The 17508-nt window shown below is 43.3% G+C and overlaps 2 protein-coding genes across 9 annotated transcripts in view; one reads left to right on the top strand and one right to left on the bottom strand.

Moving 5' to 3' along the window:
* The window catches only part of LOC132905256 (homeobox protein extradenticle), a 119889-nt gene that overhangs the window by 76730 nt on the left and 25651 nt on the right, over positions 1-17508 (top strand). For 7 of the 8 annotated variants that reach the window (XM_060956399.1, XM_060956394.1, XM_060956397.1 and 4 more), the window contains exons 1-2: positions 2722-3576; positions 4234-4307. In XM_060956399.1, the coding sequence (XP_060812382.1) occupies positions 3344-3576; positions 4234-4307 (307 nt within the window). In that variant the 5' untranslated portion in view covers positions 2722-3343. Of the gene's footprint in view, positions 1-2721; positions 3577-4233; positions 4308-17508 lie in introns of those variants that run through there. The other variant, XM_060956393.1, reaches the window with a different exon arrangement.
* On the bottom strand, positions 60-1405 carry LOC132905732 (DNA-directed RNA polymerase II subunit RPB1-like). Its single transcript, XM_060957329.1, has one exon. The coding sequence runs from the start codon at positions 1106-1108 to the stop codon at positions 113-115; it is 996 nt and encodes a 331-aa protein (XP_060813312.1). The 5' UTR covers positions 1109-1405; the 3' UTR covers positions 60-112.

Genomic DNA, 17508 nt, shown 5'->3' with positions numbered 1-17508 from the left:
TACTATATTTACTAAATAGAGACCAATAAAAAAGGAAAATAAAGTATCAAAGTGGAAGGTTTCATTCATATTTACTTTATTATGTAATATATGCACAATAGAATTAATATATTTATAATAAAGAGATCTGTTTCATCAATTCTTTGGTTGTTAAAACAATAAGCTTCCTTCCATGTAGATGATACATGTCAAATTCTTCCATAGATGCATATGCTTCATTATATGTTTCATAATAAACATGGCAATATGATATACCAATTTTTGGTATTAGTATCATAGATGATACCGCTATTGGATTAAACTTCTTAAAGAGATGTAATATATAATGTACGCTTAAACTTGGATTGATATTAGCTACGATTACTTCTTTTGCTGGAATAATTTTTGCGGATGATGGAATGGCTTTACCATTCTGTATCCCATATTTTTTATCAATAGGCATCAAAGCTGGAATCTCTGTTTCATCAAATATGTTTTTCAATTCTTTTACATTTCCATCAGTAACTCCTGATGAAATTAAACTATTTGATGCAATTCTATGTAGGTCTACAAATTTTGAAATATGTTTTGAAGATGATATTTGTTTAGGAGGATGAGGATCAACGCTGTCTTTATCACCTACTTCATCATTATTAAAGTTGTTATTGTTAGATAATGATTTTGATATATTAGAATCAGATTGGCAGTCTGTTTGTGTGTCTTGAAACTGTTTTGTTGGTAAGAAATTACTAATGAGATTACTTTTCTCAGAATGACATCTGGAAGAATCTTGATCAGATATTTTTTTATTTTTACTGTGCGATATTTTCTTTCTATTATTAATACGGTTCAAACGTTTTTCATTAGTACTGTTTATTTTATGTATATGTGGTAAAATCTTGATAGATTTGTTATTTTTAAAGCCGTCAATGCATTTTATCGCATCTTCAACTGTTTCATATTTTATAAAACATAATGCATTAGCTTTTCCATGATTATTCACAGATAAAACTTTGCCAAAAACAGAAAACCTTTTATTAACCTCTTGCAAATCTAATCCTTTTTTATTAAGAAAATGTATAACATAGCTTCCATCTGATTTTTTGTCATAATATTTTTCATTATCCATATTTATGTAAAATATCGTTTAAATCAATCAATTAGCGATTTTTAATTAATGAAGTATAATATATTTAAAGGTATAACCTATTTTTTGTCGGGCAACACACGCTTCTTATCGTTAGAGTTTATAAATGCAAATGAACTAATATATGTTAATATATGTTATCAGTGCCAATGAATAAAGCCACTTCAACGCCAAAAAATCAATATATCACAATATAATAAAGGAATCGTATTGTTTATAAGCCTTGAAATTCAAAATATCGAGTAACTGATATACTTGGGCAAAAAAAAGTGCTAAATATATATATACCTAGAACATCCTGTGCAAACATATACATATAATATGTTCGAACGTTAAGATAATAAATCATACATATTGATATGTTTAGACGTATTTATCAAATAATATTATGAAACGTTTGTCTTTTACATTTTAATATTCAGGTTAAAATAATTTAACTAAACCGTCGCTAAATAAATATTATAATTGAGCATTCGAGTTTTCCCGCGTTATAAAAATGGCTGATCACGTAGCCATGTTGTACGATGGACTTGCGCATGTCGTCCACATAATTTACATTTACCAAGTATACGAAGTAGGTACCTTAGTTTTATTTATACGGCATTCAACAAGGCAAAAGTACCATCAAATATTTGGTTTTGTTCAATCTTTTTGGTCAAACTTTACATAATAATGGCGCAAACGTTTACGATTGAACATTAGTGGTGATCAGAAAAAAAAAAAGAAAAGAAATTGAAGGAATGGGCGGAGTTTGCGCCTCCTGGAATACAAGGTAAAGGAGGTTGTTTTACGAAAGCTTCTATCTCCGATGTAACAAACAGTGTCTGGAAGGATCAGTTTCGAGGTAGCTTTATGCAATTTGGGGAAAATTCGAAGTTGACGGATACAGGTTAAGGGAACGGGATTAGGAAAAGCGGCGAAATCGCATCATAAATAAAGTGGATGCGCACGCGGACAATAACATGGGAGAGCGAGCGAATGAACCGCTTTAAACGAAGAAAGAAGGAAATGAATCAGCCATTCTGATTGGTCGAGGCGGCTATTATGGCCGCCGATTGGCGCATGCACGTACGCACACCAAGGCTCGGTGTACACACCAACGCACGAACACGCGCGTGCTTCAGGAGCGTAGCAGTCGCTCACGGCCGAGAAGAGTGAAAAGAGCGACAGAAACGGTCGGTCCGCGCGTTGCCTTGTAAGGCGGAGAGTTGGTGTGTGACGTCCGTGCGCGGATGGCTCGAAGAACGCCGATTTTCCTCAGCTTGTACGAGTATCCTTACTGAGCAGAGGAAAGAACGAGTGAAAGGAGAGTGCGGACCGGGCGCGACGCCGACCGTCGACATAACCGCGTATACGTAAAATCCGACAATCCGTCAAGTTTAAAGCTGCCGAAGGCACCATTTTCATCAACTCTATAGTGTGTATAGCAAACTAGAAACCGATTACTAGACGCAACGTGAGTGTTCTTGAATCAGCAAGGAAATATATATTAGTGAGAAAAGAAACGAAGAGAGAAAGAGAGAGAGAGAGATAGAGATAGATAGATAGATAGAGAGAGAGAGAGAGAGAGAGTGAGAGAGAAAGAGAGTGAGAGGGGGGAATAGAAGTAAAAAGGATACCGAAGGGTATCGAAAGAGAAGGATAGGTAGAGCAAGAAAAGAGAGAAAAAAGAAAAACGAAAGAGCGAGCAAGCGAACGAATAACCAAGAGAGAAAAAGAGAAAGAGCAAGAGAGCGACCGGGAAAGAGGAGCAAGAACAAGTTAAAACGCCAAACGATACGTAAGAGACAAAGGCCACGGCGGCATAACCTCCAAGCCAACCGTACGGCGCATTACGGGGATCTCTCATTCTCATAGATTTCTTCGTATTCTCAAGAAATTTGGTACATTATTCATGAAAAATTCTATTTTTGCAAGTGCATGCCTGCTCGGGCTTCCATATGAAGTGTCGCACGAGTGTGAGAGAGAAAGATAGAGCACGTGCGTGAAACATATTTTCCTCGAGATACAGGAGTCGTCATAAAGTGAAAGAGCGGGACGGTTGTTTGTACAGTCGTGTTTTTCTGCGACACCTGGTATACGATATACTTACATCCGCGAGTGTTGTGTGAACGAAATTTACTCTTGCTACAGGAAAGAGAAAAAGGGAAAGAGAGAAAAAAAGGAAAAAAGGCGGAAAGAGACGGATAATATTCTTAGTGCGGCTGTCTACAGTTGATGGATGAAACTGGCAGGATGCTGCAACACGGCGGATCAGGTGTTGGTTTGATGGGAGGAAACCAGGGTCAAGGGGCCCAAAATACTACCGGATACGGTAGTATGGGGCCTGTGGATGGAACCGCGACACAAGGTCCGGATCAAGCCGTTGAGGCTAGAAAACAGGACATCAGTGAAATCCTCCAACAAATTATGAACATCACTGATCAAAGCTTGGACGAGGCGCAAGCGAGGTTGGTCCCACTCGTGATCCGATCAGCCGCCATTTTTTAATACTTCTAAGATGCATCATTACTTTAATAATTCTTGCATCAATTTTCTCGTAGTATTTCATTTACTTATCTGACATGCTCCTTTTTTTTTCATTTCTTTTTTAATGGTTCTTTTACAACATTACATTGAAATCAATTACTCTAGAATTTTTTTATTAGCTGTTAAAACATGTAGTAAACGTATCAAATAACGATAAATGCAGGTTATGTTCATCGTTTTATAATGTTTTACGTTAGGATTTCGGTCGAAGAGAGTAAATATTATTCTTATGATGTCTTTTTATCATTTTATAGCTTGGTAACTGTTAAGTGCAAACTGTTAAGTAACGAATATAGTAGATATACTGGTAATGACAAGCTATAACAGTAAGTTATATATAGGCGTCCGAATACGCGATAAGACGGTTATCTTCGCACTATTGGTACTTGCACGATTATACAAGTTTACCAAAATGTTTATATCTATTATGTTCAACTATGTCACGCATACGTAATGTTATTTTAATTTTAGACTCTTATTTCTTTATAATGAACGATATCACACAATATAAATTTTTTGCCAATTACTCAACATTTAATTTATATCACGCAATTAATAATTTATATTCTTTCTTTCAGAAAACATACATTAAACTGTCACAGAATGAAACCAGCCTTGTTTTCAGTCCTGTGTGAAATCAAAGAGAAAACAGGTGAGTTTTACTATCTATTATCTTTATTTTTGTTGTTGTTAATCGATGTAGTTTCTTGCAAGGAAGCAAATAACGCTGATAAATATCGCTTTACCAATAAACCTTAGAGATCACAGTTATTGTTATTCTCGCAGGTAGTTTTAAACGATACAAGAAAATCCGGTTCTATATTATTAATTGCTAATGTTAGTAATTAGTCTATCGAAAATCGCAGTAAATAATTTCCGATTAAATGTACGCCATTAAGATAAGAGAAGACTCCATAAAAGTGCGGAAGATCACCTCGTAACTCGCGCGGTCGCTCCGGTGGTTCACATGCGAGTTCTAAACAATCTGAGAAATTCCTAGAAAGAGATGCCTATCTAGGCGAGAGGAGAGAGACTGTTGATATGCTTTCGGCGTGCAGTGCAGTGTTGTCTACCCTGCAGGGTCGACCCCTGCGCCCATTCGAAACTCGTAAACATAATTTTTATGCGATGTTTGGATTACTTTTACGCGCGGATCAAGAGACCACGAAACGCGCAATTATTTTTGGGGTGCGAGGGGTAGCTGGCTTGGCTCGAAGTGCTTCGTAGGATGGGTAGGAACCGAGGGGGAGGAATGGATCGGAGAAGGAGGTGTGTGGGTCGGCTACCCCAAAAGTAGTTTCTGCCTGGTCGTTTGATGGAGGTGGTGGGGCCACCACGCCCCTCATGCTAAGCCACCCTCTTTCACGTCGTTCCGCTGTAAGTATATGTGTATATCTCTACACACTCTCTTTTTCTATTTTCTCTCTCTCGTTTCTCCCTTTTTCGAGCGGCTCGCTAGTTTTCTCCTTTCTCGCGGCGAGGGTGGTATTGTGCTGGTGGAGGGTTGGACATCGACGACATTCCACGTACGGCGTCCGTTATATACGTTTCTTTGATAAGATTGGAAAAAGGCACGCTGCTCTTCGTTGCGAAACGATGCCCGTTCTATAGGTTAAAAAGCACGTGGTCGTTGATCAAATTTCTACAGGGTTGGTTATCTCTCGATTTATTCCTAACATTCCATAAGAAGTAGAAATCGTTGGATCGTGTGGTTCCGTGGGTCGAGAAAGAAACGGACGCCACGTATGTCTGTATCGTATTGTAGGCGCATGATTAAAAATTCAAGGTTGTCGTAATTATTGATTACGTATCGGGCGTTTGCATTTTTTACGAATGTTTTCTTCGAACATAGGAATCAAACGTTACGTTCTACGCGATTATCCCGTAGCAGCAGTACAGTTGTCTAGAAAAACGTTCGGCAAAACTTTCGGCCAGGCTTGAATGGCCATTCTTAATTACATTCATGAAAGAACTCTTTCGATGGCTGATATAGAACGTGAAACAGAGTCGAGAGCGTAAAGAGGATTTATGTAAACAAAAAAGGCGTCAAAGTATGATGAGCACACTCAAGAGGATGAGTCGTTTTAATGGTTCTATATTCTTTATGAGTCGTGCTAAGTATACACGCGTGTTCTCGCGCAGACACATGGTTGCGCATGTACGCGTAGGTCAGACGAAGGTACAGAGAAAAATGTACGGGGTAGCGGAGAGCGAGCGACAGGGGATGAAGAGAGAAAAAGAGGCAAGGCTTGTAGTAGAGTTTATGGGCAATGGCTGACGAGGCAGTGAAAAAGTACTAAAACCAAGAGGAGCAGATAAACGCTATGTTAAGCAGACCGTTTTACCAGCCATTTAATATAATCGGCTCTCTCGCGGAGCTCGGATAACTTCGGATCAGGACCGTACCAACTCAGATTTCTCCCCATTCGATATTTTTTCTTTCTCTTTTATCCACAACTGATAAACGTCGTACCAGCTTGTACCGACATTACCAATGTTGCATTCGATTGTTATTGTAGTCGCCGACCGATTCCATCTTTCCCCTATCTTTTCAGCTACTACAAACGCTTGGCTCATCGAAACAGAAAACGAATCGTTCCTCTCTCTCTCTCTCTCTGACCGGCTGAGAATGGACTATATTGTTTTTAATGGTTTATGTTCATTTGAATATCTGGCATCGTGACTCATAGTTTCGTTGCGTTAGTCTCGTAGTAACGATTTGTCACGGTCATCCGAAATAGCTATTCTTCGAAACGTAGAGATCTTTGAAAACCTGTTTTGGACGACTCCGTTTAGGCCGATTTCCCATGGGGCGTACGAAGGTCCCGAAGGGTAGCAGAAAGAGAAAGAGAAAGATACAGAGTGGAGGGAGAAACAGGGGAGGGAGCTGAAAATCCGCGGGATTTCTCGAACCTGTCTTTCTACCAACCTCTAATCTGTTTTTTCTTCTTCTTCCACGTTCAGAGACCTTTTCTTCGGATAGTTCCTCACAGCGGTGGTATAATCGTCGACGCCACCACATACGGTTGCTACCTAAAAATATTCTCGCCGCTATCGACGTGAATCCAACGCGAGAGATACAGTAATTTCGGAGGGCCAAGTTCTTTTAAAAAATGCTTCCACTCTTTTGTCAAATTTGTAATACGATGGGAACGAAGGTATCGCTTAAAATGAAATGTGAACGATGAATCGGGCGACAAATCATTCTACCTACGTCCTATTATATCGGGCTAAATTTCAAAATAGCAAATAGTTAATTCCTACGAACGGTCGCGTGTGGCCGTGTAATTAATCAAAGACCGGTCGCTATCGATTGCTAGCTTGGTTGTCCGATTGGCGGTCAACTTTATTTATTGTTTGTCAGCGCGCGTAACGTACGCGAGTTTGGAAATACAACTTGACTGCAATCGGTTATGCAGCTCTGCCTCTCTCTACCACCCCTGTCTCGCTGTCAACTCTTTCCCTATCTCTTTCGATTTATCGTCATTTAATTAAACCGACACGGAGACTGCGTCGTATCGAAGCGCGGCACCGCGTTACTCTCGATTCTCCGTATTTCTGAAACGACGCTGTCGCGGTCGCGTTCTCTCGTAACAATTAAAAATCCATATTCAATTTGGACGCTTTCCAGTAGTAATTCGGTTTTATTTCACACAGCCACGCTTTAAGTGTTTTCGCAAGACCATCTTTGGGCCAGAGTTCCATCGTTCCTGCAAAATACTTATCGTACGATTGTCTCTACGATTGACGAAACTGTGTAGATTTTCACGAATCGGTTGTTTTCGAGTTTTCTCGTTGATGGTCGCGAATCTTCTCTCTACGAATAAAGATATTTTCCTTTATGTACATACGAATGGTTTAATGGTAAAAGATAGCCGTTCAATTATTAACTTCTTAGCGCGATACAAGCGAAGCTTTACACAGTGGCAATATGCGCATTCAATTCTATCGATAGGTTCGAAAAGTAATTTAACGGGCCACTCTACAATTTTCCTAATGAACATCGTGTTCTGATAAGAGTAAACTGTATGTTGTACGTTAATTAGACAGCGCGCACTTTAATTAAGGCTTGCGCAACGTTCCGCGTATTTGTTTGTCTCACGCGATTTTACACGCTATGCTATGTTGATTTAAGCATAGTTCTCTTTTTCTCTTGCGCATGAAAATTTGTTGTATTTACACTTTTCCCTTTATTACGCCCGTGTATCCGGTAAAAATTCTCCTAATCATCCGGCTATCGTATTTGCCGAAAGATCGATTCCAAGTTTCCCAAGATAAGATTGAAATCTTTTCTATCCCGATACGGTTGCGATCTATAACGATTATCAGCGTTCGTATTAACGATTCGTAATGTTCTTCGTCACACAGAGACAGCCGCTAAATGAAGCATCGCGTTTGAAGAATTAATAACGTACGTAATTTACTCGTTTGACGTAATATGCGTCGTACATTATGATTTAACGCGTTATTCCCTGTAATCTGATTTACGGAAGTTATATCGCGGATCGGGATTAAAATATTCCCGCGTTTGCGCGATTTCTGTTATCCGATCGCAATCCGTTTTGTAATTCGAACGGAGAAATTTTCCGGCGAGCGGAACAGACAGACTCTCTAATTAGTTTCATCGTCCGTTTCGTTCAGATTTTTCTGTCTGCCCGAAAACGTACGGAGGTATCGATTATCTCGCGGAAGGACTAAATAAATCGGCGGAATCGGTTGTGTTTCGATCGACGAGATTTGGTCGTTGATGCCATAGTTGGCGAAATATAGAAAGATAGCGTCGGTTTTCCAAGAGATGACGCTTCTCGTGCCGACCCCGGTTGGAATGTCGTTCCCCTAGCTTCGATTTCCTTTTCTTCTTCTTCCTCCTCCTCTTCTCTTTCGTTTGTCCTTTTCTTCTCCCTCTTCTTCATCCGTGGACCCCGCATGCAGATGGGCTCCAGCAACCAAGGTGAACCGGCCTTTCTGCTCTCTAGCTCTCTCACTCTCTCACTCTCTTTCTCTCTTTCTCTCGGGCACAAACTTCTTCGACCCGACTAACGAGATTTGTCCGATTCCAGCCTGTCGTATTGTGCACTGATTTATTACGAAAAGTTTTTAAGGTTGCACCAAGCTTCGGTATATTTACTCATGAACGTCGAGGCGAGAGCTTTTACTTATTACGAAGACGGTTCACGATGGTTCCTGTTGCTACGGGCAAAGCTTTCGTATTTGTTCGATGTTTCTCTTTGTTCGAAGAATCCAAGAAATTTGTTACATTGAAATTTCACGTGAAGCGTAGGCGAAAGCGAAGCTATTGTGATTTTAAGGTTAAGCTTGCAATAGGCGATTGTTTCTTTATCGGTAGGCTTGTTAAGCGATAATCAGTTTGTTCGAAAGGGAAGTATGTTAAAGAAAAGAAAAGGAAGTATTCGGGTACAGGTTGTAAATGGAGGAAATTGCATGAAACATTTACTCGCGCTGCGCTACGTCGCATATTTATAGGCGAAGATAAAAGCTTATTGCATTATCAAGCAATAATGTTACCGTAATGGTTGGTCGTAGATAAGATACACGCGTATTTGTTAACGAGGCTTGACGTAGGAGTTTTTGTTCGGAAAACAAGTGGAACATCGGTGAAGAGGGAAAATCCAAAAATATCCGCGGCATCGAGATAACCTTGCATCGTTGGTATTTTTGGAGCGACCATATGTTCGGTTACGAGCAAAACGTCACGGATTCGAGTGCGTGAGCTTGGATTTGGTTGGGAAACGCGATGGAAAAAGTTGGAGGAAGACACGTAGCGAGTCGCGTACACGCAAGTAACGATACCGAGAGAACAAAAGAAAATCCAAGAGAGCGAATAGGCATTGTGCTGTCAAGTCGTACACGACAGTTACACTGGCTGTCCCGTTAACGGAATTGCACTTAAGTCGCTTTAATTGCGCGGAGTTACTGACCGGAAGTCGTCGTTATGGTCATCGCCCTCGCAAAAGTATCTCCCTTCACCCTTTTGCAATCCGATCGACAACGATCCCGATCTCGCAATACGTCGCTGAATCTACAATTAACGCATTGTGCCAGCGCGTAAAAGTATTCGCGCGGCAATATACGCGTACGTAATTCGCCTCGTATAATTACTCGGTACGACTCGGTTTTATCGCGTCCAAGCAAAACGTTAGGAAGCGGTAACTCCGCTATCGACGTATCGTTATTCGCAAATTTTGCTAAACCATTGCTAATCGTAAGCTTGGTCCGATGATTTCGAGCACGACGGTCGTACAGCTCTAGAGAGTTCTGGCGTTCGAGCCGGAAAACGAAAAACGCGAAAGGGTTTGGAAAAATAAACAAGCGATCCACTTGGGTCGTCGTACCGCGCGATAAATATCTACCGGCGAGAGGCCCCTTTGCGGAATTCATCGTGCGTGTTCCGAGTGTGCTTGTATATGAATCGGCGGGCACGCGTGTGTTGCGCAGGGGGTCGATTTAACAAACCATACGTTACGCCACGATAAAATCTCGCAAACCTATAAACTTCGGGCTCGAGCTAGGTGCGGGTACGTTATATCATAAAAATCCAGTAAAATAAGCTCGTAAACCGAAAGACAGAGAGAAAGACGGGGAAAGAAAGAAGGAGAACGAACACACCGGGAGTACCGCCATGTCCGCCACGCAAAATATACTCCTTTCTGCTCGCGTGTACGTGCTCTCACGTGTTTTACACGCGCCTGCGTGTGCACGTCACCCTGGCCCACACGCGTTTCCACTAGGTACGGAATCCTGGCCATTGTCGCTGATTATTAATCCAAAGGGTATAGTACGCCCCTTTACGACTCACCTTTTTCGATAAGACAATCTGACAACGATAACGACCGTACCTTCGATTTCTCCGCATCGTCCATATACTTATACATGGTACGTACGTTGTAACGCTTGCAACGATGCGAAGAAACAATCGCATTCGTTCTTATAAAAAAGCACGACTTTTCATGTTGCTATCTAACTTTTTACGCCTCTTATCCCGTATCCTGGTGTATCCTGATTATCTGGCTGGCATATATCCGACATCTTATGTCCTCTACGGTAACTCTGGCGCGATCTATATAGACGAGAGACGAACGATCTTTCGAGAGGCTAATTGGAAGACTCTCAAGGGCTAATGTTGGCTCCAGTGTACGTACACCGGAGGTCGGTATTCTCTTAATCGTATGGTAATTCTATGGAGATTGCATGGGGCGAAGAGAAGCTCGTACCGTGGATCGTTAGGCCCTTTTCGTTCCCGATGGAATATAACCTTGCCCTTTTTTCTTCGATTCGTCGCCTTCTCGTTCTTCGAATTCTAATCAGTTTCTCTTTACCGGTCGCCGGCTTCTTCGCTCCAGTCTTTTCTCGTTTAACCATATTTTCTCATTACCGATTCGTTCCCGTTCTAATTAATCTTCAATGATTCGGCTAACGAGTATTACAAAAAAGTCGACGATTTCTTCGTATTTGCAGCAGAATCGTGCACATGCATCGTCTCGACGCCTAGTTCGAGGGGTTAGACGCGCAAGGTGACGGGCGAATGGCATTCCACCCTCGGGAATAACAATAACCGCGCGTTTCTCGACACGAAATAAGTATCATTGTGTCTTGTTTCGGCGGAGAGAATCCAAGACACGCGATGCCGAGCTTCTACTCTAGTGTGTAGCACGACAAGTAGAGGCTGTGCGCTCGTACACGTACTTTATTACGTGCCGTACATACAGCCGCCACTGTTATCGTTAATTTAATTCCATTTCAATTCCGTCGCAGCGCAAGATGACAAGAGAGTGACAGCTCGTCCTTGAGCGAAACGTCGTACGTCTTTCGTTGGAAAAGCGTATCGGGATAATTTTATCGCGGGATGAATTGCTGCCGTGTATAGGAGAGAAGCTTCGGCGCGACTATAATACTACGTTCTATCGCGTGCACGTTACTTTGTCATTAATCGATCGATCGGCCAACGTTCGAGCGGTGTTATTGCGAGGCTTCGCGCGCGATCGAACGAGAACACGACGTTTAGCCGATCGTTGGAAGTTACCGAGACACACACCGTCGCTCTATCGAGAACGTTTGGCGCTGCGGTTCGCCAATTCTCGAATATTCGCGGTTGTTTTGCCACGTAAGCCGAGCGAACGTTATCTCGTTAACGTTATGGATATCTGATAGGTTTTGGTAATACGCGGTTCGCGGATGCGATTAGAATTTCGATGCTTTGAATTCCACTAATGCCCGAGATGGGAATACAAGCGGATACGAGCTCGCGAGTTCGCTTGCGAGCCGCACGCTCGCGGAATAGTTGCGAAAGGAGTCGGGCTGGCGCTATGTTGCGGCGAATATCGAGCAGCACGTAAAGAGCATAGATCAGGACGAGAAGCACCAACAGGCGCGCGTGTATTCGCGCGAATAAAAGAGAAAAAGAGAGAAAGAGAGAGAGAGAGAGGACAGGGAGAAACACGAAAGAGCTTCCATCTCTGGCCGGAGATTTCATTAAAATTCATGAACCGTGCGCGACTTGCGCCTCTTCGTGGTTGTCTTTGAGTTTTGCGCGTTACGAAGAAGCGGTCGGGACATCCAGTGCCGAGCTGCCATGCCGAAAGAGAATCGGGCGAAAGCGGAACGACAAGAAGAAGCTTAGACAGAGGATGGAGAAGTAACCGTGGAACGAGGAAGAGCAACGTTAGCTATGAATAATACAGGGAACTTCTAATTGCGCGAGACAAAACTCGGTAGTTGGAAAGTTTCGTAGCCAGTGCCGGCAACGACCAGAAACTTTCTCAACTCTCGCTAAACTTATCGCTTGTTTCTACCGACCCTCCATATACGCGGCACTGTCTCGTCGGAAGTCAGCCGCACCGAATCTCTCTCCCCTTCGACTTTTCTCGCCTTGAGAAGACCGTCGCAACGAAATTTCGTGCCGTCGAGTCGAGTCGAGTCGCGTCGAGTCGCGTCGCGTCGCGTCGCGTCGACGTGACTCAATTGCTCGCGAGTTTGATCTCCTTCGAGAAATCGCCCGAGACCAGACGAATTTAGGCTAAAAGTACGCCCGGAATTTCCATATCGCTGCTGACTCGAAAAATATACCATATACGAAGCATATTGTGTATCGTATTTGGTAATCTACGCACGATCTATGATTAACACGCGATTGTGACCTCGTCGTAGAGCGAGGATTCGTCTGAGCGATTATTCGTCCAGTCGTTTGTTTCGATCGAACAGGAGAGAGAAAGTTGTAAGGGAAGAGATAAACGGATAGTCGTTTCGGTTTCTATTCCTCCCTTTCTCCGGTTCTAGCTATCGCATAGAGGTACTAGCAATGAGAAGAGGGATATCGTTTCTGCGGGGAGGGTGTGTTCAGCCCCCGTACTCAGGGGTGGCTGTAACGTCGCTCGTAAAAACACCGTAAACTCGACAGCAACAGGTCCCGTGTGTCTGGTACAGAAACGGCAGCCGCGAATATGACGTTTGCAGCGTACGGGGCTCCCCGTTCTCGTATCACGGTCCTGCTTTAATTCCTCGCTCCTATCGCAACTGATTTTCTATCTGTATCGCATCGCGCGAAAACCACGATAGCGTAACGCGATCGTAGGAGACACTGATTTTATCTGCCAGGATAGACGTTCCATAAAAATTGCGCGAAAAGAAAGTGAAAATATTTGATATCGGTTAATGCGCCGAGCGCGGTACAAATCTTGGATAAACGACGCTGCATTATCTCTTTTACTGAAACGGCGAAGAACGTTAGTATCGTGGAGGTAGAAAATTTCATGAAATTTTAGTCAAAGGCTATATATTTCGTTTTATTATTTGTATTAAAACTGTGTTTCGTAGGTAATTCAAAGATACGAGGAATACGTTGTTTCGTTGATCCGACGGCAAAGCCAGTCGTTACAGGAGTCAACGGGAACTCTCTTCCACAGCGAGAATTTTCGCGACGAACGATTTCGAATTCTCGACGCGTAAAGAGTCTGCGGCATCCTGGCTGCATGCATTATGCATGTACAGGGATGCCACGAGAAAAATGTCTCTGCAACCGCAAAAGAGGGTTGCGTTTACGTGCGCGACGCTTCTACCTGCGTGCGTGTAGACACGTATCCTCGTCCACGTCTTTTCGCTTAGCACACAAATTTTTAATATCGTAGCTCCACGCGCGCTTCTCGCAACGAACGCGAATTTTTCCTCTTTGCCGTAATCACGCCCCTTTCGCCCGCAATTGCAAAAGGTTTGTTCAACGAGGTAACCGTTCAGAAGTAATTGGATAAGAATTAAATTGATCGTTGCTACCGACCAACGACGGTAAGGTTATCGTTTCCATCGCGGTTAATCGGTATGGGCAGGGTAAATTGAAAAATTGTTCGGCTGTGAGATTCCACGGATTAACGTATTTCGTAGCAATGGTTTCGACCTCGATACCTTCACAATGGTTTTTCGACGATTTGATATCGAGCGCCTTGCCCTCCCCTTCGATGAACGGCTGGCGGGGATGAAGCTGAGCCGACAGTGGCGTCGGTCCACCCTTCCTCAGGGACGGATTACCCTCTCTAGTCCCTCTAGAAGCCATGCCTGATCTCTATGGCTCCATTAGAGCTTCCACGAAGGACCGTATTATCCGATTTTTTCCTTCCTACTCGTACAATAATCGGAAAGAATTCGCAAACAGAGGCGCGTACCGCCTTCAAGAATCTTGTTTCATAAAACGTTAACAATGTACGTTTACGATAACATTTTTCAAGCGGTGTGTACCTTCCAAATGCGCTTTGGTAACTGAGCGAAAGTTACGAGACGGGCCCTCGTAGCCAACAATCTTTTGGTCGCTTTTTAATTCTTGCCGGACGAAACGAGTTTCGAGAGGAAAGTTTCGCGATAGTTTATAGATGGCGAGGATAACGAGATTGTCCCTCGGGGCGAAGTTTTTATCATCGATACGTTTAGCGTGGGTCTTCGGTGTTTGACGCGTAAGAGGCGAGGGTTCGTCTCGTTAGTTGGAAACCGAATCGGTGCGAGAGACGAAAAGGTGAGGGTAGTTTTTCCAATGGTGATGCACAGACGCGAGGCGTGCGTTTATGACGCCCACGGGAGCCACCGGCATGAAAATGAAACGCCAAAGTCTCCGTATCCTGTCCATCCGCGAAAACAGATACAGGTCGTCTACGTGGAAAATTTCAGAACCTACCGAAGAGTTCAGGTTTTACGATTTTACCAGTTATAAAACTTATCGTAAAAATCGTGCACACCGCTCTGCGCCTGTGTAATCCGATTTCTTTATTTGCTCGAGTTAACGAGAGAACGCGTATGGGAATGAACGAAACGCGTTGGAATCTAAACTGATTCGTTGAATTCAACTTTGAATTTTTAAACGATTTGGATAACTTTCGCGGAACGTTAAATTCCAGTCCTCTCCGCAGAGTGTTCGATCTGTTTGATAGAATCGATCCTCCGATTACGAACAAAGTTTACAGACGCTACAACGTTAACGTTTTATTGCTAATAACATTTCCATTACAAAATTGAACCTCACTCTGTATGTCGCGTATCATAACGCTACAGACTAATTCTTTCGGTAATTAAAAATCTTTAAATACGTTAACGAAACGCGTTACACCGTTGCTAAGGCGACTTTGCGAGCCGATGTATTTGCGAAACTCTGCCCGATCGTGCGAATACGCTTCGCAGATTTTCCAGGCCAAGTATCACCGCGTTATTCGTACGATGCACACACCATAGATCATGGTGTTTTCAACGCTCGCAACCTCGACACGCACACGTACGGCCGTGTACATGGGAACGCCGCGACTGAGTTATTTTCTGACCATTGCGCCTCTTGTCCTCCCCACACGAAGCACGCTCGTGTACAGTTTGGTGCACCACGGTTACGCGCCTCAATCCACGTATATCCGTGTATACAGCGGCATGTATGCTGATTCTGGAGTTGACAAACGTCAAAGATACGTTTAGAGAGGTATCGTCGATTCCCCAAGGCGCGATCGATCGTACTGAAGTCGATGGGGGGCCTCGTTGTCTCGCCGAGTAACGTTTTGCCAGAGTTGCGATTCTCGAGTCGATCTTTTGTAATTAAAACACCAAAGGGTTATTCGTCTTCGATGTTGAGAATAAAGTTGCGGGACTAAATATACGTTAATAACGAGGACAGATATCGTATCGGTGATTAAACGAAATCTCGAAGATATCGTCGTCGGCTTTGTTCAAATAAAAACACGACACAGAGCGTAAATATATTTCGTTGATAAGTTATTTCATATTCGCAACGCGTACGATTCAAACATCTTTTGCTCGCTGTACGTGAAAATGTCTGGGAATCGAGATCCGATAAAATCTAATTTTTGAATCACCCTGTGACTACGGTGGCTACATAAACAATAGCTTGACAGTGTGGTGTACGAGCATGCATTTGAACGACGTTGCGACACACGCACGAATCCTCGTCTAGAAACACGAACGCAGACGCTCGCCTATACCGGGTGGCTCGAAAGCGGTGGTGGTCGACGCGAGAGCCACTCGATCAATACGCCACGTTGCCTCTTGCGCCTCCACCCCCAGGAACGTCGGTCTACCCCTGTCGCCTCTCGCCCTCCTCTCGCGTACCAGCCAGCTAGCCCTCTCTCTCCTTCTGCTCGATGTGCTGTTCGCCCCCACCCTTTGAAAAAGGAGCGACGGAGGAAACATTCTCTCCCTCTCTTTCTCCGGTCTCCGAACGAGAACTCGAAAGGAAATACTCCGCGGCTCAGCAGGATTTTTCCAGCCAGGAAATAACAAATATACGCTTCTAGGAGAAACGAGCAGATTTTAATGCGAAATTCATGGGACGTAGCGAACGATTCGGTATCGAGGCAGAAACGAGTTGTGGCTGGATACGCGTATCTATTGCAATCGACGCACGTTTATTCCATCTAATCAACCCCTTAGTTTTTCTTCTTCTTGGGAAAGATCGGCGCGAAAATATACATTTTTTTTCTTTGTCTCCGTCTTTTCGAAGGAAATGTCATCGGAGGAGAACGATCTTCGTTTCGTTTCGCGGCGATTGGAAATTTATCGAGGAGCACTTACTCGATCGGTATCGGAAGTTATTCCCTCGTTTCCTATTTCTGATCGTTGGAAACAGATTACGCTTTGGCGACCCTTCGGTAGGAGTCGGTAGTCCCCTGTCCCCTGCTCGGTTTTCCAGTTAGGTTACCGAGACCAAATGATTTACACAGCGTGGAACGGTGTCCGCGAAAACTGGTTTACCGGTTTCTCGCGGATGCTTGCCTCGCCGTTGAAATAAACCAGGTTATAAAGTCATTAGGCACTATAGATCACGCGGTTCGTAGACTTTAGGTTCGCCGATGTGTACGGCCGCCTCTTGTCAACTTCGCTTCATCGATTACGACTTGCGTTGAATTTTACAACGGCTTTAAATATATAAATCCACTGCTATTTTTGTACGTTCCACTTACGAAGCGTGTACCATTCTCTTGGTAATAACAGCGTTCCACTCTTTTATCCTATCGCGCAACTATTTCCGTCGTCGGGGCTATAATTTCATCAGGTTAAAAACCCGGTTCCTTGTTACTGGATATTTGTCCGATCATATCGATACGGATAAAGAAGTAAACGTTGGACGTAGCTTCCGTTGCGAATTACGCGTTTCAGTCACCTGGCGAAGAAAGAGCGCAATAACGACCGGGGAAACGATAACTTGTACCTTTTCTTTTTATAAACGATACGTCCAGTGTATCGCATCGAAAAAAAGAAGGAAGAAGAAAAAAAAAAGGCTGGATATTATGGTCGAGAGAAACGAAACAAGAGCAAAGAGTAATGGGTTTCACTAGACAGAATACGGTCCTGACCATGCG

This window comes from Bombus pascuorum, chromosome 3, assembly GCF_905332965.1.
Source record: "Bombus pascuorum chromosome 3, iyBomPasc1.1, whole genome shotgun sequence".
Classification (NCBI taxonomy): domain Eukaryota; kingdom Metazoa; phylum Arthropoda; class Insecta; order Hymenoptera; family Apidae; genus Bombus; species Bombus pascuorum.
The sequence above is the reverse complement of the archived record's forward strand: the minus strand, read 5'-3'. Positions and strand labels throughout refer to the sequence as shown.

Excerpts from the sequence above, each read along its gene's own strand:
- LOC132905732 (XM_060957329.1), bottom strand. The coding sequence starts at position 1,108 with ATGGATAATGAAAAATATTATGACAAAAAATCAGATGGAAGCTATGTT.